A 24556-nucleotide genomic window follows, 5' to 3' on the forward strand; every position below is an offset into this window, starting at 1 on the left:
TGCAAAGCTAAACTTCTTTTTTGGTCACCTTGCCATAGGTAAATTTTAAATGGTGTTATAGATCATTGTAAATATTTTCAATGCTTAGACATCTTTTTGTTAAATTTATCATTTACCTTTTTCTATTTTTACACCCATTTATCTCTGAATTATTAAGACAGATGAAAATGGCTATGGTAGTAGACCACTGAAATAAATACTTGACAGTATTTAATTTTTGTCTGTCTTATGAGTTCAAACCCCACATGAATTGATTTTATCTTTCATCCTTCCTTGGTTGATAAAATACACAGTAGTGTACAGAATTCAACTCAGTTGATGTTCTTTCCTTACAAACAAACAAAAGCTGTTTTTATTGTTCAAGGAATAATGATGTTTGAACTGTGTGCAACTCAGTTTTTATTACTGGTGAAAACTATTAACTTCATTTATGTTGCTAAAGCCATTGAGAGAGGTGGTTGTGGGGATAAAGAGCAGTGGTACTTTAATGTACCACTGTTCTTTATCTGACATTTTATGTCAAAAACATGTCTTTTGTCTTGAGATCAAATCTTAGCAATATCAACTTTGCCTTTAATGTTCAAGATTGACAGATTAGAACCAAAAATAAGTTGTGAAAGAAATTTAATTGTAAAGAAAATAGTTGGAGCAGACATTTGGTAGCTTCCTACAAAGTGAATGTTATCTAATTTGGCACATTGTTTTCTTATATTATGGCAGGGTTCACGTTTGCATTTCAATTTTCTTAATTCAATAAAATGAATAGTTGGCAGTGAGCTGGCAGAAACATTAGCATGCCAGGAAAAAAGCTTAGCAGTATTTTTCTGAGTTCAAATTCTGCCGAGGTCAACTTTGCCTTTTATCCTTTCGGGGTCGATAAATTTATTACCAGTTGCATGCTGGGATCGATCTAACCGACTGGCCCTTCTCCCAAAATTTCAGGCCTTGTGCCTAGAGTAGAAAAGAATAATATGAATAGTTATGTATAAACTTATTTTGTGCCTATTTAGAAATAATATGAATAACAGAAAAGATGAAGGGAGAAATGAAATATTTTGTGGTATTTAATTACATCCCTTTATGTTCTGAGTTCAAATCCTGTCGTATCAATTTCTTGAGGACAATGAAATAAATACCACTCAAGTATTAGACTTGATGTAATCTCCACAAAATTTGTGGTCTTGTACCTGTGTTAGAAAACATTTTCATGGTAGAATTAGTATAACAGTGGATACCATTACATTGCTGTATTTAGTCATGTCCTGTTATGTTCTCAGTTCAGTTTCCATCAAGGGCAACTTTGTTTTTCATCCTTGTAGGATAAATAAATACCAGTCAAGTACAGGGTCATTCTCATTGACAATACCTTTCCCCTACAGCTTCTTGACCTTATACCTATGTAAGAAATGATAATTATCATGAATTGATACAAAGTTAGCATTCAGTAGCCAATGCTACTGATCAGGTGAATATCTTGATAACACTGCATTCTTGTGTAATTTTTTAATAACTATTGATTGCATCTCTATTCACTACATTTGCACAGTAGTAGTATTAAGAGTTTACTATATCAGGGGGTAATTTTTCTTTGTAATCACACAAAAACTTTTCATCATAGATGTTTTGTTATTTCACTCTGTAATTGTTTGAATTCACAGAAGGCACTATATTGTGATTGCACTATCATTGTTTATTTTTTTCCCCTTCTCCTCTCAGATATAGGAGACATTTTTAGCATACTGAAAGTATCCAAAAATATTGCACCTTAACTTTTAGTACACAAGCAAAACTGTGTTATTACACTCTATCATCTGCTTTGGTACAGTGTTTGATATCACCTCTTTTTTTTATCACATTCTATATTTTATTATACAGGAAGCTATGCAGGTGAGATATTTATGACTGTAATTGTTCTAATGTATAAGAATTTTTTTTACATTGTTTTAAAATACAAATGAAAAACTGAAATATTTTCATACATTCTCTGTTGTTTTGAATATGTATAATTTTGATAAAAATTTGTAAACTTTTGTTTGGGTTGTGTTAAGAAAAGTTATGGTTTAATTACTATTTACTATCTCTGTGGTTTACTGTTACGAAACTTTTTCTTAAAAGCTCACTCAAAAATCAAGACATAAATTAAACTCTCATATGTTCAAAATTAAAGCATACCAAAATATTGAAAATAAGTAGAATATAAACAAGGTTACCTTTCAAATATATTTATTTTTATCACATTTTCTAATTAGATTGCAGGTTTTTTAAATTTATAATATGGAGTCTGTATTCTAAATCTAATTAAAAATTTTCAGAAATAATCTCAATTATTTGAAATATTTTGAAGACTAGGATTTTAAAAAAATTATATATGTTGTTCTTTCCTTAAATGCTATTTTGTCAAAGTTAGTCCTCTAATGACCTGTAAAGTGGTTTTCTTACTGAAATGTACACTCAACAGGAAACAATTTTTGTTTGTCAAAAAGGTATTGTCTGTCACATGCATGAGGTCTTCTCTCAATTTAACACATTGTTGCAGTCTTCTAGATCTGTGTGGCGTTGGTGAATAATTGTCTCATTAGCTCCAATGTTGAGTATTTCTCCATTGTCTGTAAAATATGCAATATTTGAATTTACAGATGGGTTGAGTTCAGAGTTGAAAACCAGTTTCTTTCTAATTTTCTATTTTGTATAATTTAATTTTTTTACTTTTTCTTTCAAATTTTATTGAAATGTGAATTATTTACACTGGGTTATATTTTCTAACTTATAAACTGTAATATACTTACCACAGTGTTTTGTTGTCCATACAGAAAAGGCACTGTTGCTTTACCATCCAATCTATTAATCTGATTAGATTATAGACGACTGTTTTTCTTATCCTTTCATCAACTTTCTCCTGCTATTTCCTGTTGTCCATTAGTCCACAGTAGTGGTTACTCCCTGTACTCTTCACTTAAGAAGGTACCATCACTGTCAGGAGAAAGGCAATCCATTTGCATGATTAAAAATAAAAACAAGCCAAGAAAAATGTTGTGTTTGTTTGTAATGATATAAGGAAATTTTTAATGTTTTTGCTTGAACCTTGCATCTCCATTTGTTGGGCATCGCCTAGAAAATTTAAGTATTTTCTCTTGTCATAACAAACTAACATATATTTCTTGCTTTTGATGTATTGACTCCTGCAGAAAGATTTCTACTAGTTTCTTCAAATTTTAATGATGTGAAACTGAAAGTTACAAGGAGCTGAATGTGGGAAAGCAATTCATGTAGTGCTGTTGACAATAAAAGCGCTAATATTGCTTTGTTCCAGGGAAACGAAGGTATAAAACACCATACAAGGAAAACTAGATTTTCTCCCATTATGACACTTTATGATGACATTTTACATAGTCTTCATAAAATCGTAATTTACTGCACTTTAACAGAAGTATTGCTGTCTGACAGACTATACTGATGTTAAAGGGTTCCAAAAGAAGTGCATAAATCTGAGGCAGTAACAAGTATTTTCTGTCTCAATCAATCCTTCAATTTCCCAAACCACAAGAAGTTAGGTTACCAGGATTTCTTTTTTAATGCAAATAGCTCCTTATTCTCTGAAATCATTGCTAATTCTCATGGCTATATAATCCATGGTTATTTATTTCAACTAATTAGTGAGGTCCCTGTCACTGCTGCTCATTATATACATATTAGTTTTACTTTTAGAACAATAAAATACTAGAGATAGTTCTCTTAAGTGTGTTCATTTATATCCCACATTTCAAATCTTATTAGCCACTCTAAAACACTGGCCACACAGTCCATTACAAACATGTATAAGACAATACATTACACTATCAATTTCAAGAAGTAAAATAGCCAAGTAGATACACCATTAAATTATCAGCTTTATAAGTCTTTTGTTATGTATTTGGAAAGTTAGCATCATTGTATATGTCTCAGTTCACCAAGTTCTACATGTTTCACATCTATGAATAGTGTCTAAAAGAAAAAAAGTGGGGTGTGCTATCAATACAATTAGACATCAGTTAGACAAAATTCCTCCATTATCTCGCAATGTTTCAGGTTCTGTTTGCTGAAAGCTATTGAGTATTGCTTTTCCCTAGTTCTCAAATTAATTGAAAGATAGCTAATTTGGTGGCATAATGGATTGGAATTTCTACCCCACTAAATTAAAAGTTTTCTTATAGAGTTTCCCGCTTGAAATTAGTTTATTTCCCAGAATGCTGAAATGGCAGAAATGATAGTATTGGACTAAATGCTGTTTCTAATTTTGTCTCTTTGTGTTGTGAGTTCAAATACCACCAGGATTGACTTTGCTTTTCATCTTTGAGGATTCAATATAACAAGTATGAATAATGAACTGGTGGTAAATTACTTTTCTAGAAATTCGTGGTTATGTGCCAAAGTTAGACATTAAGTTTTTTTTTCTTTTAATGGAACTTAATATTTATAATTGACCTGTTGTAATATTTTATAGATTTTGGTGGAAATCATTTCCTACTCTTGTATGACTATTATCCATTCATATGTATTATCATATATCTGAATGTATAAGCTTTAGAAGTTAGAAGAAATATATTCTCTTTTGGGCTAATTTTATATAATACTAATTAGCCTAGGAGAAATTTTAGTAAATTACAGTTGGATGACATTTTGACTAATTACAGATATATCACCTCTTAATGTATTATTGCCGGGAGTTAGTATGGTTGGGATAAATTTGAGCTATTTGTGTGCACATAGAAACAAATATATACTGTAACAGTAATGAAAGGAAATTGAAGATTGAACCTGGATGCTTTGAGTGAGGTTGAAAGATAGTTGGATGAGAACTGGTTGAAAATACTAATTCTGTAGTTGGTTAGAACTGAATCAGTTACAGGATAAATATTTAAGACAAACTTTAAAGAAAAGTGCTAGTAGTGATAATAGAAGCTGTTTGTGTACATAATACAACACACTCAAGGATCATAATTATGAAGCCAATTCATCTAAAGCCCTCAACCCCTACCTACCTCCCTTAGTATTAGAAATAAAAGTAATAGTGAAAGCATTCAAATGAGAAGTACCACATCTGAAATGAAACCATATAAAAATACTTGTATCTGGTCTTCCATAATCTGCCATTTTGTTGTCATCTCTAGGCATTAAGCTTAGCATTTTATATCAACCAAACATTCTTCAATTATATAGTATTCCTATTCACTACTTCTCCACAGTGAGCTGTACTTATCCATAGTAGTTTTTACAATTAGTGTAGCATTGCATATTGAAAGGTAGTATGCTACTTGGAGAAAGATATTTGAGCTATCAACTCTTTTTGTCCATTGACTATTGTGTTATTGATTCAAACAGTTGTTTAGTCTTCTTACATCACACACAAAAAAGAACTTATCAAATACTCTTTCTGATATTTGTTACTGCCATAACTGTTTACTATATTGCTTGTTAATAACATTAAATATTTGGTGACTGGATGAATATCTAATTATAATTATAAACTATTTTCAAAATTTGGAAATATGGGATGAATTGCAAACTTTTATGATTAAATACAACAAAAGTCTAATGACTCATCTGTTTTCTTTATGGTTTACACATAATTATACAATATGAAGTGCCATATAAAATGTAATGCAAAATGCTTCCTTATAAGATGGAAGCTGCTGCTTATCATACATAATGTTATCACTTGGTTACTGATATTTAATTTTGTGGGTTCCAATCTCATTTGCTTAGTGTTAGCATCCACTTGTTATTGAAAAGGTTTTATCCAAAGATGATTGCTATTGTATACTTTATCTGTATTATTTGCTGGGAAATAAACCTGTTGATTCATAACAGCAAAATAAAGTAAATCCTCTATTGCAAAGTCCTAACCTATGAAAAGTATTTCAAAATAGAATAAAAGCATTTACTCTTAGAAAATAAAACTTTAAATATTGTATTCACTAAGAAATTTATTTCATATTTTGCAACATTGACAGTGATTCATACTGGTTAACATTTTTAAACATCTGGATCATTCTTTGTACATATAAATATAACCATTTGGTACTTAGCATGTTACATTAACCTTAAAGTAAACAAAAGGAAAATTTAGTTGTTACTAATATAAATGTGATAAAAAAAAAAAAAATCATACCTGGGATATTTTGTTTCTTCAGAAAATTTATCTCTTCTATGGTGTCTACCTTCATATTTAAGTAGTCATCAGATCTGATACTAATATGAAAAAATTTTTTCTTTCTCTTATCATATTGCAAAAGTAGTTATTGCATTATTTTTTACTTCAAATTTTACACACAATTACTGTTCTTTTTCACTGGATAATCATGCAGAACATTCACTTACCTTTGATGTACACATGCTCATATCTGATCACTTTGCTGTCAATTTTGGATTGAAATGAATCTTAATTCTGATTGTAAATTCCTTGTGTCATTGATATGTTTTTTAAATTTTTTGTGTCTCTTGTTGCTTTCAGGAAGGGGCTGATTATGATGTCCCTGAAAACAATCTTTTGAACATACAAGATGAGTTTTCAACACAGTTAAATGAAAGTACAAACCAACCAATTGAGCAAAATTCTAATGAACAGGTGGAGACTGCTGTAGAAGCAATGGAAAGTAAACAATATGGAACAAACGAGCAAGGTAAATACCTAAAATTGTCTTTTCTTCTCCACTTCTGCAGCATCAGCACTTTGTAAGTTTCACCCAAATTTGTGTTACTATGACTACAGTTTACACTTAGTGATAAGATCTTTTACATGTGCCAGCTTAACTTTTGCTTGTGTCCATGTAAATGGGCAACTAAAAAAAAGTGTTTGGTGCCATGGTGTAGGGTATTCTGAGTATAGTTTAGCACGAGATTTACGATCAGTTGTACTTGAGTGAAGTATGAGTGTATAGTGAGTAGTGAAGTAAGGTTTGTCCTGGATGTATGACTGCTTTTTACCTTTGTAATGTCTTGTGTTATTGTAAATTTAGTTATTGTATGACTTCTTGTATGGTTCATTTCTTTATACTTGTATTAGTAATAGGTCTGATTGAGCAGACTTGTTACTTGAAAGCATTCTTCTGTAATCACTTGCTTCATTTTGAATCAAAGACTACAATACCTAATGCGTTTTATTTTTTAAGGCAGTATAGTATGATTTGAGGATAATTTGGATATGTCCAGCTGGTTGGGGGACCATGTAGAAGCTCCCTCTGTTGTTGCATTTGATGGTGTTGAAAATGGTTTTTTTTTTTTTTTTTCTCTTCACATTTTTTAAATACAATAGTCTGTAACCAGTTAGATGAATTACTAGTTGTGTGTATAATAGTTGTTTTATATTTTGTACTTATTTATTTTGATTTTATATTGGAAATTGGTTTCTTCAAATACATGTTGAATGTCACTTGCTGCAAAATTTTGGTTGTTGCTAAGCCTTAAGTCACTGATTTGGCAACTTTGATAAAAGGTGTTCCTGCAGTGGACATTGCATTTTTGAGTCTTTTTGTTTTTGTTTTTGTTTTTTGTGGTGGTGGAGAACAAGGGAGGGCTGGCATAGTATATTTAAGACTATATTATTCAATGTATCCTTTCTTTTATTGGTGAGATTTGGTTATTTACTTTAGCTACATAGATTCTCTCATTGGTTTGCATTGCATGTTAGTCTGAAATGTTGGTGAGGATTCAGAAGTGTTTTGTCCTGACTGCAGCATTAAAAAAAATGTTTTTGTGAGATGACAGATCAGTTTTCCAGTGCACACTGTGTGATTATTGAATAGATGTATATAATTGTTCTAGCATAAGTTTAAAATGTCTAGATATTTTTTATCTTTTGGCTGCTTTGTTCTAATAAAGACCCACAACAATAATTGTATTCATTTGTTAGATGGTCATGCAGTTCATCCCATCTCATCACATCTGCTAGTCTTTATTTGCCTACTTCTATTCTGTGAATACTCTATTTCTTGAGGCTATTTTTATTACTGGACACATGTGGTTAAGAGATTCGCTTCCAATCATATAGTCAACTGCACAGTAGCATGAGCAAGTGTCTTCTATTCTCTCAGGTTGACCAATGCCTTGTGAGAAGAATTGGTAGATGGAACCTGTTATTTGTGGGAGGGGAGGGGAGCGTGTGAGCATGTATTCATGGAAGATGTCATTTTCTCTTCACATGGGACAAGCTGAGCAAAAACAAAGTATTGTGTTTACAATCCCAGTGAATATGTCTTCTATCACTGTGCTCTTGAAGTTGAATTTTAAAAAAATTCTGTACAGCATAAAGCAAGGAAAGAGTGTTTTACAGCCAGTAAGAGCATCTGGCTGTAAAATATTGCCTCAATATCTATCCAATCTATTCCATCATAGAAGAATGTACATAAAACAAATAACTGAATACTAATGTTACCCAATTGCTTTCTCTGGTCACATGTTGAATTTCTCTTACAGGCTCATTGAACCTGTAATAAATCATACAAATTATTTTCAGATTGTTTATTCTTTATTTACAGATTCTTTATTTACAATGCCCCTATTTCATTGTCATACATACAGTAAATAGCAAATAAAACACCCTCCTGTATCATACTTCTGGCACATACATTATGCATTGTCTAAAAATATAAACTTTGTACCTTTACAAGCTGTATTATTGACATTGTTGCAATCAAGGTTACAGATTCATGCACAAAAATTTTTAAATCTTCATCACTATTCTTGTGTTCATTATGAAGATTAAAGAATTTTGTCATGGATATCCTCTTAAATGTTGTGATAATTATTTTTATTCATTACCATAACAAGCTCCCCATCCTTTATATTGAATCTAATATGCAATCATTTCAGGCTAAAATTATTACTAGATGAGAACCTTCTTTGATTATTGGTAATCCAAAGTTCTTTATGCGAGCACATGCACTCATGCACATGCTTATATATATTGTAAAGCTGTCAATAACAATGAAATGAAATAACTTCTAAATTTTTCCAGTTGGTCTTATAAATTCACCAAACAGTTCCAAGATATTTGATCATCCATTAGCCGAAGAAAGCCGCAGTTTAAATGGAAGCATGAATACTATCAATGCATTGTCTCCTGATGGATCTGGAGCAGCCATTTCTGGAGTAGCCACTACTACTGGTGGTCATTTTATTATTTCTCCTACAGAAAAACCAAAATCTGACCAACATGGCATGTGCCTCACTATTAGTGACCATGACCGATTACGTATTTTCATGCATGAATTCTGTGTACGTGCACTCATTCCATGGGCTGAAAGGCAAATGAGAGTTCTTAACGACCAGGTAAGTAACATGTAATATGCATGCATGTAATGTATGTTGTGTAATGTATGTTATATAATATATGTATGCCGTGTAATGCTATATATTTTGTGTGATGTATGTATGCTATGTAATACAAATAAGGTTGTTTGGTAGTAGCTATGAGTAAAACTTTTCAATGTATTTAAATAGATATTATATAGCAAAGCACATTTAGTTTTACTGAATAGGAATAAGGATTAATATAGATAGAAATATATTTGATATCTGACATAAAATGATTTTGCGCTTTTCATTTTAAGGACTTTATATTCAGGTAGTCCAGTCATGTTGCTTTAAGCTGTAAACCACTGTATGTATTTTTTACAGAGGCTTTTTACTATCCTTAAAATTCTGTCCTGCAATAAAGTCTCTTAGTTAAACTGGCTGCCTATGATTTCACCTTGTCTTTCATCTCTCAGCTTGGAAGCTTTGTGTTAGCACATGTAATAGCAGTTTATGCCAATGAGTCTCTCACTGATCTACACTTTAACTGATGTGCATCAAGATTCAATATTGTCCTCCACATTTTCTCTTGTACATTAACAATTTTTTTGCTGCCTCAAACACAATGTTTATATCAAAGAGACAATCTTGTACCTAACCCTCCCATGGACAACATGCAGTTAATGCTCTCACTATTACACTCCTTATTTTACTCTCTAACTTACACTCCTTTCTTTCCCAACTGGGGTAGCCTTGTATTTACAGCAAGACACCTACCTTCTGTCCCTCTGTACTTTTAATCTCTCAACTAGCACAAAACCCCCACCCCTCAGTATTACTCCCTCCAGTTGAGGGTTTTGTCTTTTTTGTCTTCCTAGGTACTTGGTGACCTTGTTAGTGATGGTGTCATGTAAAAAGCACCCAGTACCGTTTATAAAGTGGTTGGCATTAGGAAGGGTCTCCAGCTGTAGAAACCATGCCAAAACAGACAATGGAACGTGGTATGGCTCCTGACCTTTCCAGCTTCCATCAAGCCATCCAAACAATGCCAGTATAGCTTGGACAGTGTGATGATGATAATGATGACAAATAGTTAGCTTCACAGTTTCTGATGGTCTTTCCTAGTAACTCCACTTACAGAAGAATATAGTAGTTAAAACTGCATTGCATTTCAGTGGTTACCTCTTCAGAAAATACTTCAATTTTGATCTCTGGTTAACTCTATGGATAGAAGCATTTTAGACTGCATCCAAACACTACAACTTTTATTATTCAGAAACATCATTTCTTCTTGCCCTTTCCCTCTTCCCATTTTGTCCAATCCTTTCTCCTTAAAGTGCCAAAAATTCTGAAATTCCTTTTCCATCAACTGCATCAATCCCAACAGTCTCAGAATGTTTGTAATAGTCCTGGTTGTTACTCCTTCCATTTAATTAAGGCAATAAAAATATTGATCTTTACTATTGTGCCTATTTTAAGGCAATGAGTTGACAGTTATTAGAGCATCTGAAAGAATGTTGCGCATTATTTGTTCTGGCCCTGTGCACTGAGTTCAAATCCTGCTAATGTCAACTTTGCCTTCCCTCCTTTTGGGAACCTGGAGAAGCTTTAAAATGTCATATCAGCACCCCTATAACTCTCTCAGCAGTTGAAGTCTCAAGGAAAGAAAGAGTTTGTTATTTAGAGATCTTTCAGCAGTCAGCATACAGAATTGTAGTTGTGCTACCAATGAATTGTCTGCCATAATAATATGATAGCCTACATTCTGACCTCATCATCATGATAATGGTGAAAGCACTAAAAGTGTTTGTCATATACTCAGAATGAACATATTGTTTAAATGAAAGAGATTTTTTTCCAACTCTAGTTACTACTACCAAAGAACTGTTTCATATAATTGTAGTTTGGTTTTGTTTGTGTATTTAAGCAATCACTTCTTACTTAGATAAAGAAGACAAATTGCTACTTAAATATCTTGAAAAATAAAATAAATCTTTACAAAATATTTTGTTTGTTATAGTTGCTTTACGCATAGAATTTTTGTATTACATTTTTATCTTACTTGAATTAGAATTAAAAACATTTTGGTATTTTATTTTTTTTTAATAAATGTTTGTATATTCTCTAAAACAGTATAGATATTGATTTAAAAAAAATTTAATCTGATATTAAATATAATCCTTTTGAGAAATTAAAGAAGCAGTCTTAAAAATTTCCAAATCTCTGTTTATAAAACATACAAAGATTTTGTGAAGAATAATTATTAAATTAAATAACATCAATGAATTTTTTTTTCATTTTACATTTTAGCTGACCTCTAGGAAAGGTTTCCACCGGTCATTCTTTAGTGCAACTCGAAAGATATTTGGTGGCAAACCTACTGGGCAGATGGTTACTAGTCAGAACACAACAGTTGTGTGAGTATCAGAATTTTTTAAACTGTTAAAATTCATTATTTGCTTGAGCTTTAGAAACTAAATTTAATTTTTTTTTTTTTAATTTTTATTATTATATAGAAATAGTGATTCCCAGTATTTTGGCTATATGAAATATTTTCCTCTTATGTTTCGTTTCTGTCCACCAATATCACTCACAAAGCATCTACTATAGCTTCATTGATATGAGGCTGTAATAGATGATGCTTACCCAAGGTACTACACAGGGGGCTGAATCCTAAACTGTATGGTTATAGAAAAAAAACTTCTTAAATGATCATGCCTTCACACTCACACACACACACACACACACACACACACACACACACACACACTATCTCTCTCTCTCTCTCTCTCTCTCTCTCTCTCTCTCTCTCTTTCTTTCTTTCTTTCTGACTCTGATTATGCCCCTCTCTCACACTCTGCCCATCTCTCTCACACTCTGTCCCTCACTCACATACTTTCTCTTGCACTCTCTCTCACTCTTTCTCTCTCTCTCTCTCTCTCTCTCTCTCTCTCTCTCTCTTACTCTTTCTCTCTCTCTCTCTCTGGCTCTCTCTCTCTGGCTCTCTCTCTCTCTATCTTGCGCACCTCTCTCGCGCTCTACCCCTCTCTCTCTCTCTCTCACACTGTTGCACTTACTCTGGCACTCGCTCTCTCTCTCTCTTGTGCTCGCTCTCTCTCTCTCTCGTGCTCTCTCTCTCTCGTGCTCTCTCTCTTTCTCTCTCTCTTTCTCTCTCTCTCTCTCTCTCTCTCTCTCTCTCTCACGCTCTCTCTCTCGCGCTCTTTCTCTCTCTCTCTCTCTCTCTCTCACTTACTATCTATTGCACTCACTCACTCTCTCTGGCACTCACTCACTCATTCACTCGCACTCTCTCTCTCTCTCTCTCTCTCACTCTCTCTCTATTGCACTCACTCCCTCTCTGTTGCACTCACTCACTCTCTCTGGCACTCACTCACTCTCTCACTCACTCGCTCTCTCTCTCTCGCTCTCTCTCTCTCTCATACACACATATGCATGTGTATTTGTGTATATTAGTATAAAAAAACTCATATTTAAGTTAGAAAGGTAACTGTTTAGGGATGTAACTCTGGTAAACTTAGCCATTCATTAAAATTTGATAAAATGAGAATCAAACTAAATAGAGAAGTTGATAAAATTGCATAACATCCTTGAAAACAGCATGGCCACAGTACAATGACTAAAATCTTTAAAACAATATATATGCAGGTTTTTAAATAGCTATCATGACTCTTCCACAATGAAATTTGTTTTCAATACACAATCTCAGATAAAGTTTGCCAAACAAATACAACTCTGAAATATTTAGGATTTGAGAAATGTTGTTCTCTGTATTAATCCTTAAGCTACTTATTGTATCTTCGTAATTTCTCTTTCAGTTATACAACTGAAGCACCAGAGTTACAGATGCGACGACTAGCAGATTTAGCATTCCTTTTCCAGATATATGATTTTGCCTACCACACCTATCAAACTGCAAAAAGGGATTTTAACAACGATCATGCTTGGTTGCACTATGCTGGAGCCCTGGTTAGTGTGCTTGTTTGTTAGTGTGGAAAAGACTTTCATTAGTTATTTGATGTGTCCTCATTTAACATCCATCTTCCATGCATTTAAAAAAAAATATTTGCAAACAAATATTTTTTCCTTACATTTTATAGAGTTTTGAAGAAAATTTACAACTGAAATTTATTTTGTGTCTCATTTGTGCAAAGAATTTTTTACATCCATATATTTCCTGTTTTCACAAATGCATTTTACTACATATGTCTTAATACCCTACAATTGCTAACCACTCAACTGTAAAGTGAGAGTGGAACCTAATTTTCATCAGACTTGCAAACTGGAGCAAGTAGAGCTATGTGCCTTGCTCAGTGGTACAACACTAGCTTAGTAAAACAAATTTATGGTCAACTCAAACCAGTTAGCAACTGATTAAAGTGAATAATTTCTGAAATTTACTGTTTACTGTATCTTTACATTTATCTAAAAGAATTTGTTCTTATCACAATGTCTAATGATTTGATCAATATCTACAAAGATTGACACTAAGCTTACACTGGATAATCTACTTAACTCTGACACTCTTTTACTTGTTTTAGGCATTGGATTGTAGCCATGCTGTGCACTGCCTCAAAGGGTTTAGTCAATCAACCCCAGTACTCTTTTCTTTTTCAGTCAAATACTTATTCCATTGGTCTCTTTTGCTAAACTCCCAAGTAGTGGTTATGGGGACAACACACACACAATACACAGTATATATATATATGATGAAGCTGATGAAGGAGATGTTTCTATGTGGCTTCCTTGTTTGTTGTACCTTGTTTATCATTTTGTCCATGTTCTTTTGCCACGTCATGTACCCAGTTATGTATCTATGGGTACATGTGGATGAAGGTATATACATACATGTACATATATATGCATATACTCATATTGTTTATATATATATATGTATATATATACATATATATATATATATATGTGTGTGTGTGTGTGTGTGTCTTTCTCTCTCTCTCTCTTTCTCTCTCTCTCTCTCTCTTTCTCTCTCTCTCTCTTTCTCTCTCTTTCTCTCTCTTTCTCTCTCTCTCTCTCTCTCTCTCTGTACCTGTGTTGTTCTCACACCCACTGCTTGTCAACCAGTGTTGGTTTGTTTACATTCCTGTAACTTAGGGGTTCAGCAAAAGAGACTAGTAGAATAAGTGCTGGACTTAAAACAAAGGAAACAGTTCTGAGATTGTTTTGTTTGACTAAACCCTTCAAGGCAGGACACAATGTGGTCACAATCAAATGAATGAAACAAACAACATATTACTTTAGTAGATTATCCAGTGTAGGCTTCCACACAGTATCTCTCAACCAAATTCACTGACAAAGCTTTGGTTGGTCCAGGGCTAGAATAGAAGACACTTGCTCGAGGGGCTGTGCAGTGGGACTGAACCCAAAACATTATAGTTGCAAGCTTCTTAAACCACAGAACTAATGAATCTTATGAATATTTTAGAGGGAAATATGTTCATTCACAACAGTGAACACACTGAACATAAGAATTAAAAAATTGAAAATGACAAGAAAACAATTGTCACTCATCAGTTTTGCAATCACTAATTTTGATTTATTTTCATCTTTAAAAAAACCTCCAAAATCTAGGAAATGGCATGTATAACACTGTTCATGCAGGACAATGGCAGACAATACCCTCATCATTACATGGAATCTGCTGTCACAACATACTTGGCCACCTGCAGGTTAGTTAGGGTTCATTTGTTTTCTAACTTTGATTGGTGTGCTCTGGTTTTCTAATATTTATATATGTGTGTGTGTGTGTGTGTGTATGCATATGTAAGTTTGTGTGTATGTGTGCATGCATATGTATTTGTGTGTATATTTTTTTGTTTTTTGTGTCTTCACTGGAACAGTGTATGAGCAAAATGTTGATTACTTCTCTTGTGAACAGTATGTCCATAAACCTTGTGGTCCAGTTTTAATGTGTGAAGACTAGTGAAAATCAGACCTAACCTGAAAACAAGGGTTGGCTACAGAGAAGGCATTTGACTGTAGAAAACTACCTCAATTAGTTCTGTTTAAACCATGCTAACATGGAAAAAGCAAATATAAAAACATGGAAAGCTTGAAGAAATACCCCAAAGCATTTGTTATATAGTAATGACAAAAATATCTTTATTCTTATGGTAAATTGACAGAACATATTGCTCTAAATAATATTTAACAGTTTGTAGTTCCCTCCCTTCTGTGTTTGTAGTTTAAAGCTGTCTGTTTACAGGATCCAGTTAAACCAATTATGCATCTTCTGGGCAGATTTGTACCAGTGTGAGTTGTTGTTGCTGCTGTTGTTAAGGCTGTGAACTGGCAGAATAGTTAATGCATCAGACATAATGCTTAGCGTTACTTCCAGCTCTTTGTTTTGAACTTAAATGCTGCTGATGTACCAGTTGTATGCTGGGGCGATGCAGTTGACTAAACTTCCCCTGAAATTTCAGGCCTTGTGCCTCTATTTGAAAGGATTATGTCAGCAATATCTTGCTTCAAGTAGTTTATAAATTTTGTTTTAGCTGTTTGTCAAGAGTCTGTTCAAAATTTTTCTTCTGTGAAGGGTTCCTCAGCTCTGTTGTATTTTCACCCTTCAAGTTAGAATTGGCAATTTTTTTTTATCCCTCCAGGATTTAGAAAATGCTAAAAATCACCTTATGAATTCTAACTAGAATGTAGTATTAATATACCTGAATTCATCCTGGAAGAAATTGATCTCAGAACTGTCATTTACAGATGTATAGGAATGAAAATCCAGAAAATAGAGCAAGTGACACAACAGCAAATACAAAAATGCCTCAAACAAATCTGGGGTACCAAAATGTACATTACTGGGGGAAAAATGTAAGTGCGGTAGAAATGAGATTTCCAATTGAGGATGAGGCCAGGAAGCACTTCACAACAATCTTAATGAATGACGAACTGGTCCTCATACCAATCTACTTCGGCTGGAAAATAAAGGTGTTTGGTGTGGCCCCAGAAATAAACATGCTGGTGGTAGTTGTCCTTTTTGACAGAGGATGAAACCAATGTTCAGCAAGTCCAAAGGATGAAGCTTTTGATCCAAATGGATCAAATATGGAAGTCTTCCTAGATCTGATCAATCTGCCAAGTGACTCACAACTGTTTGTGGCTATTGTGGTGAGCAGGAGTGACGTTTCTGGAGAGACCTGGTGATGTCAATGAAAATCAACTGGTTGGCCTGTCACAGAGGACTTTTGGACTAGGTTACTTGGATAATTAGTACTGAGGTTGATGTAATTGATTTGCTGCTCTCCTCAAAATCTCTCACCTTGTGCTAAAATTAGAAAGAGTTATTATTATTAGTAGAATTGTTAAAGTGTTATACAGAATACCTTATGGTATTTTTTGAGCTCTTTACATTCTGATTTCAAATCTTGCTGTCAGCTTTATCTTTCATCATTCTGCTGATGATAAAATAAAGCTCCTATCAAGTACCTCAATCAATATAATTGACTATACCCCTTCCCCAAATTTCAGGTCCTGTGCCAATATAAGAAATCATTATCATATAAGGCATCTGCTGGGAATGATTTCATTACCACACCACAATTATAAGATACTGGAAAGTAATAATTTGTATTGATTTTTTGTTCTTAAATTGTATTTTAAATACATTTGTGTGAATTGTTGCATTTATTTTTCAAATATCTGCATGTCCATATTTATATTTAACACATGCAAATATAGTCTCTGAAGAATCTTAACTTATAGAGGCCTTTTCTTTCTTTTCTTTGTTTCACAGAAATCCACAGCTTGCTGCAAGGGGAACACTAATCAGTACAGAAGCTTTAAAAAGCAAAGGCATGTATGGAGAGGCTGCTATGCAATTTATTAAAATGATTAGTGAGGTAAGATGTCACTCTGATTAATAAATCACCATCTTCATCTTTGTATTAATATTAAATTTTTCTGCACAAATATTGCTATGGCATCTTCACAAATCTTGGTCCTGTATAGTTTTTACCCTCGAAATTCCACCTTCATGGGTTTGATCTAACATGTTTCTTAATTACTTCTGCAATGAGTATTTTCTAACATCAATTGATAATCTGGTACAAAGCCACCTCCCTCAATGCTTCACCCTTACTAGTTACTTCACCATTGTTAGTGTCACAAAAAAAAGCACCCAGTACACACTGTAAAATAGTTGCATTTGGAAGGGTATGCAGCTGTAGAAACCTTGCCAAAGTAGACATTCAGACCAATGCAACCTTCAAGCTAGTTGGATTCTATTGAACTGTCCAACCCATGCCAGCATGGAATATAGATGTTAAATGATAATGAAATCAATCCATATGTTGTATTCAGTATTGTGTGGAATTCCTTTGCCACTCAACTTTACTGTAGACATTGATTTGTAGGTGTTCATGTTGAATATAAACTGTATCAATCTCACTTTTTTTTTTTGGAAAGCTGGCAAAGGTTATATACACAACCATGGAATTCAGCAGTCACAAATTAATAAATGGTTTATCTTTTCATGGGTTTCTTAACATCGTTACTCGAGTACCATTTCTGCTTGTCGTTAAGTTTAGAAACCTAATGTCCCTTACCTTTCAGTAAGGGACATATTATTAATATTTGTCTATACTATATGTGAACCATCTGTATTATGTTTATATATAATACTCCTTCATTTTAAACTTCTGGTATCTCCTTTTCCTGTTTACTAATTCTGTTTTCCCACCTACTTACTTTTGGATGTGCTTATCCTTACTTCAAACTGTTTACTTATGAAATTGGTTTGGAAACATTTTGTGTGTGTGTTAGTTAATCAGGCACCCTGAAGCAAGAAGAGTTGTGTGTTCTGCTCAACTTAATTGTTTTAGTATACAAGATTATCTTTATTTAATATTCAGCATGTCTTGTTTCAACACCTATGTTGTATCATATAATAGTTTGGAAAACTCAGGACAGAAATGGAAAATTTGGACAGAAAATTATATATAAATACTTGTGTAATTCTTTGTTACTATGTCTGTGTTTCTTTATTTATTATAGCAAGATTCTGATTTAAGAAGTGCATTGTTACTTGAGCAAGCAGCTCACTGTTATATCAAAAAGCGTCCACCTATGGCACGCAAATATGCCTTTCATATGATTTTGGCTGGTCACAGATTCAGCAAATCAGGTCAAGTAAGTGGATACTCTAAATACTGTTACAGAAAACATCTTATTTTAAAGATTTTTATTGCTAGATTCTTAAAATATACCCAGGAAACCTATACTATTCATAAAATTATCGTACATTTTTTTTTTTAATTTTAAGTTTTTCTAACCTTTTGTTGAGTCATATTTAAGATTTATATTTAAACAAATAATAAAATTTCCTGATAAAAGTTAAAATGATTTGATACATATTTCTGCAATACTTTTTGTTTAACCATTATTTGGTTCTTGATTGAGATTATTCAACAGATATGATGATACAGGCCTTTAAATTAAAATTTCAAAACTTTGTGATTCATTCATCATGACAGAAATTTTAATTTTTTTTATAGAAAAAACATGCTTTACGGTCATACTCACAAGCCCTTCAAGTTTACAAAGGCAAACATTGGTCTTTAGCAGAGGTAAGAATTTAAGAGATAATATCTTCTTTTTGGCAGCATATTATGCTATTGTGGTCCTGTAGATTCAGGTGATCTCTTATGAAGTAGATTTATGTTATATAGTCAGTTAAATGAACTTGCCAAGGGTCCTGTGTATTTCAGCATTTATTGATTTATCATATGGAGTGCAGTTTAATCATCTGGGCACATAACTTATTCCACTATCCATACTGTCTTTTGTGTTCTTGTAAGTTTTGGTGATAGTCAAAGGTAGGAAATGTAGCCTTAGTTGGAGTACAAAAGTTAATGTTATTTTTCAATTATCATTGGTTGTGTGCAACTCAGTGCTGTATTTATAGCTAATAGGTTTTGTTTCACAAACAAAAAGAAAAAAAAAACTTTCATTGAATCAGATTTTGTATCAGTAAATTAATTACTCAAAATGTTAGACTGTAATGTCTGTTCACATGAATCTGATTGGAAATAAAAACACGAGGTGTATGTTGATATGTCACAAGATGAAGACACTATGTGTCAACCCCATAGGATTTGATGTTGGGAAATTGGGCTACATAATATACTGTACAGAATTTTACACTTCTCCTTTTGTTAGTCACATGAGATAACTAGACAAAACATCTACCTCCCACAACAACTGAGCCATGAGTGTGCCACACCACCTGCAACACACTCACACTGAGTCAGAATAGTAGAGGAAGGGAGCAAAAAAAAAAAAAAAAAAGTTGCCAACTATAAATTACGAGCATTTTAAAAATCTGGGGTGACAATACACTCCATGTGACTAATGAATGGTCAAATGTTATTTTTCCATTTATTTAGCAGATCTAAATTCAGTGAGTGTCACTCTACCTTTTTTTAAAGCTTATAAATGAATTTGTATAATATTCAAATTATTTGTAAATTTCAGTAAATTTTTTGATAAATATAAACCATTTCTGTTTCAAAGGATCATATCAACTTTATTATTGGCCGCCAGTCTTTCAATCTTAAACAATTGGAAAATGCTACAGCTGCTTTCAAGCATTTGTTGACTGCTGATAGTTGCCAGACCACTGCCCAACAAGCTGCCTTTCTCAAGGAATATCTTTTTGTTTATAAGGTTGGTTTTAAAGATTTAATGTCATTGTAAGAATTTTCAAAGCTTGTTCAATAATGGATGATAAATTAAGATTTAAATGATATGATTCATATTAGAACAGCCAAATTCTGAGCCAATGTTTCATCAGCAGACTGGTACCCTATTGACAGCTCCTTATATAGCTGGTACTAGAAACCTATTTCATTCTGTCAAATATATTATTAAATACCACTAATTATATGAAAAAATTTTCGTCAGTTTTATTTTCATATTTTACTTGTACTAAAGTTAAAAGTATTATCAATCTCTTAGATTCTTGCTCTTCTAACAATATTTCTTTTAAATACTCTTATAGCAACTCCTTGGTCAGTCATTAAATGAGGGAACATTATATCCAGGGCCACTTCCTGAACTACCGCTGCCAACTGTAGATAGCAATGTCACCAAAGTGCTTCTCTGTAATACTGTTACTCCAAGAACAATATCTGAAGGTATAATCAACCTAACATTTGGACACACATTTTATTATTATTATTTCTTTTTTTTTTTTTTCTAAGTTTTACATGCTTACTATGGAAAATGTAAATTGTTTCATCATCATTTAACATCAACTTTTCCATGCTTGCATGGTGGCTCAGATGGAATTTGCTGAGGCAGATTCTTGTACAGCTGAATGTTCTTCCTGTTGCCAACCCTCATCTGTTTCCAAGCAAAACAATATTTCTCCAAGATCAGACAAGTTTTTCATGGAAGTCTGGAAATGAACGTCACTTGTATGACAGGGATGCCCATTTACAAGAGGAAATGGATGGGCTCTTGTAATCACCTGAGAGCAGAATCAACACCTATTACTTCCTCTTCCTTCTGCTTACCTTCTCTCACTCTGGTAACACTTCCACTTCTCATTATCTTCCCTGCCCACTCTATTTCAACCAATCACCTCCTTGCTGTGCCATCACTCACCGCTTTCTTCTCTCCTTTATACTTGATTCTTAAATATCTCTTATCTACCATTCTCAATGCCCTCTCATATCTATTGTTATACTCCACTTACTATTGCCTCTTATGTAACTTTATATCTCCCCCTCTCCACTACTCCTACACCTTTTGCATTATCCACCTACTTCTTATCCATTCCCCTTCCTGAGCCACTCCTATATCTCTCACCTTACTTCTCTCTCCTGCAGTCTCTAATGAAAGTATGCACTTTCTCATCCCCTGCCATGACCCACTGTCTGTATTCTGTTATGCTCACTGTCTTGTGTTGTGAGAGTTTGCTCTAACACTCCACTCCTTTTATCTCCAGCCATCTATCTCCTCTGCAGCAAAACACCTCTATCATACTTTATCATACTTTCATACCTCTATCAGTACTTATTCTGTCAAGTTTTGAGGGAGTAGGTTAATCCATACTATTGACCCTAGTACTTGATTTCCAATTTATTTTTATCAATTACAAAAAGATGCCAGTTTAGAAAACAGACGTTAAATGTTGATGATGATGATGATGATAATTGTCCGATGTTTGCTTCCTTTCTTGAGATGACATAGTGTAATTCAGACATAGCATCCATGATTGCATTATCCAGTTGTGATCTTGTATTTCTAGCAAATCATAAGACCATGTAGAAACCATTTTCAATACAAGTTATGCTAAATTAGTTATGACTCAAGTGCAGATTTTGTTTCTACTAAATCTTTGAATTACAGAATTATATGTTATTCTAATACTTCGGTTATAATTTCTTCCTCTTTACAAAAACACTTCTGAAGTAATGTTGATAAATTTTAATACAATTGTCAATGTACTATCCCCCCCCCCCCTTTTTTTTTGTTAATGTAAAATTCCAGTTTAAATGCAAATTTACTAATTTACTTCAGTGAAAATAATGCTAGTGTCTATTTGGTTTTTCCTTATATGCTTTTGGTGTTAATTTTCTTTTTCTTACCAAAAATGTTTTAATACTTTTTTTTACTTATAGTGAATCCAGTTCTTGTTGGTGTTTGTATGTCTCAGGAGGATACTGAAAATGAGAAATGGTTTGAGTTAGAGAAACAGCTTGTATTGAGTACTTGCAACGGAGGCAGTTTACCGCTGAGTTTCCGGCCAAGCTTACATTGCTTTACAGATTCTACAGATAATAAATTTAACCCAATTGGTTTTGTTGGAGGTTTGTGTTATTGGAAGTTTTTTTTTTTTTTCTCAAAGTGCCAGTATTCACTATAACTTGTTTTTAATTTACTGTTAATCAGGTAAATGACTCCTCTCTCCCTTTCTGGATAGAAATAGTCTTTTTTTAAAATCTTTATTGTGAGTCAGTAGTTACTTTTTAAGTGAGATTGTTAGTTAAATTTCTACCTCAAGAGCACAAATCTATTTTTACAATTGATTATAAATTCTCATTTAATGTAACATATATTCATAATATGAACTGGTATCCCAGAATATGATACATTAGTTCTCACAACATTTCACTCTTGATAAGAAGGACATTATGATAATGTTAGTCTTTAACCCTTTGGTGTTCAGATTACTCTGTTAAATGTAATAATTTTTCACTCAAATTGTTTTTAATTAATCATGCATTATCTTATAGCTTTGAGGTTTCAATGATGTTATTGTTTATTTTTAAAATGTCAATGTAGGTTAAGTGTGAGAGGCTAGATCTGGTCAGTTTTAAAATAAAAAAGGTGGAATATTTTGGCCAGATATGGCCGGTTTAAACACTAAAGGGTTAAACAGATTATTGTATTTTTGTTTAAAAGGGAACTAAAAATGATCATAAAAAGCTTTGTGTGACTGAATATAGATTCTTGCTATGTTCAGAGAGAAATGGTTAATGACATAAGTCTGTTGTTTTTCACATCAATATAACCATCATATAGAAGAATTTATTTGAATAGTTTTCTAGAAATATCTTATCTTTGCTCCTTTCAAGTTATAATTGAAAAGAATCCATTCAGTGATTTGCAATATACCTCTTAAATTTTTTTAACATTTGTGCTATTGAATGATCAGTATAGACATATTGCTATACCTTACTTTTTATCTAGATTGTGTAAGATCAGAATAAGTTAACATTAGTCAATGAGCTTATGTTAGAATTTTTTTCCCTCAGTACATTAAGTATGAGGGCCCTAACTTATTCTTCATGCAGATAGCATCCCTGAGTAACTTACTTTGGTCATGAAGTTTCTAACCCTTAAGCATTTAGACTGGTCATATCTGGCCCAAATATTCTACTTGTTTTATGTTCAAACTGCCCAGATCCAGCCTCTTATACCTCCCTGACAATGTCATTCTAAAAAGGAACAGTCACATCATTGATGTTATAAGGCCATGAGATAATTCATGATTAATTCAAAATAATGTCAATAAATAAGCATTACCTTTGAATGCTTAAGAGTTAACTAAACTCATTTCTTCTCTATTTTGACCCACTTGATCCTAAAACCTGTTTCATCCATTGAAATGTTTAATGGAATAGTGTTTTACATTTAAAGTGATTTTTTTCTTCACTTTTTTAATGTTCCATTTTTTTTCTTATTTTTTTAGAAAAAGTTAGTGTTGAAGTGCATCTTGTGAATCCTCTTAAGATTACTTTATTATTAACTGATGTAGTTTTGTTGTGGACATTTTTGCCTCATCTACCTGATAATCAAGAGAAATCACCACTTATAACCAATGAAGTTTCTTCTGTAAAAGTAAGACCCCTTTTCTTTCATTTTATTTCTTTCTTTTGAATTCAAACTCTACTGTAGTAACTTGAGATGTATAAAAAACTTCCTATTAGAATAAGAACAATTTCTGACCAACAGATAATAATTATCATTCTGTATATATGACACAACTTGCCAAATAGCCTACCATAACTCCAGGTTATTTGCTATTTAATTGTCAGGTTGTTCCGAAAATAATGGCTGCTCTAAGTGTTGTTTTGAAACTCAATTTAATCATAGTGTTTTAATTATATTTTAAGTGAATTTCGACATACTTAATAATTGATGTATGCTCCTTAATAATTTTCTACTAATTTCAAACAGAAAACCTTGAAGTATAGGTGCCCTTAATTATGAACATGACTAAAAAGGATCTTTGCTTCTTTTTCTTGCATGAGTTCAAGCTTGGGCACAATACCTCCCAAACTGCTGCCAATATCGACAGAGCATGGGGAGAGGGGTCCACAAGTGATCGCACAGTACGAAGGTGGTTTCAGAAATTCTGTAGTGATGAGATTATTGAAGATGAAGAAGGTACCGGATGGTCATGCAGTCTTGACAATGAACAATTGAAAATAATTGTTGAACCAAACTCACATCAAAGTGTCAGAGAAATGTCTCAGGCACTTGGTATCAGTATTGCAATGGTCACATGCAATCTGTAGAAGATTGGTTGGGTGAAAAAGCTAGATGAATGGGTACTGCATGAGCTCAATGAAAATCAAAAAGTTTAGCGTTTTGAAGTGTGCTCAATGCTCTTTCTGTGAAACACCAATGATCCTTTCCTTAACCAAATAGTCACTTGTGATGAAAAGTGGATCCTTTATAATAACCGTAAATGATCATTTCAATGGGCTGATCATGATGAGTCCCCCTAAACATT

At 33.0% G+C, this 24556-nt stretch overlaps 1 protein-coding gene across 8 annotated transcripts in view; it reads left to right on the forward strand.

Moving 5' to 3' along the window:
• Window positions 1–24556, forward strand: part of LOC106869306 (trafficking protein particle complex subunit 8) — a 116079-nt gene that overhangs the window by 71647 nt on the left and 19876 nt on the right. For all 8 annotated transcript variants that reach the window (XM_089362502.1, XM_089362506.1, XM_089362514.1 and 5 more), the window contains 12 exons: window positions 6491–6659; window positions 8993–9306; window positions 11581–11687; window positions 13107–13257; window positions 14878–14975; window positions 17045–17150; window positions 18304–18438; window positions 18804–18875; window positions 19822–19974; window positions 20309–20444; window positions 21936–22124; window positions 23510–23658. In XM_089362502.1, coding sequence (XP_089218628.1) covers window positions 6491–6659; window positions 8993–9306; window positions 11581–11687; window positions 13107–13257; window positions 14878–14975; window positions 17045–17150; window positions 18304–18438; window positions 18804–18875; window positions 19822–19974; window positions 20309–20444; window positions 21936–22124; window positions 23510–23658 — 1779 coding nt within the window. The remainder of the gene's footprint in view (window positions 1–6490; window positions 6660–8992; window positions 9307–11580; window positions 11688–13106; window positions 13258–14877; window positions 14976–17044; window positions 17151–18303; window positions 18439–18803; window positions 18876–19821; window positions 19975–20308; window positions 20445–21935; window positions 22125–23509; window positions 23659–24556) is intronic.

This window comes from Octopus bimaculoides, chromosome 1 (assembly GCF_046866305.1).
Source record: "Octopus bimaculoides isolate indiv1 chromosome 1, ASM4686630v1, whole genome shotgun sequence".
Taxonomy (NCBI): domain Eukaryota; kingdom Metazoa; phylum Mollusca; class Cephalopoda; order Octopoda; family Octopodidae; genus Octopus; species Octopus bimaculoides.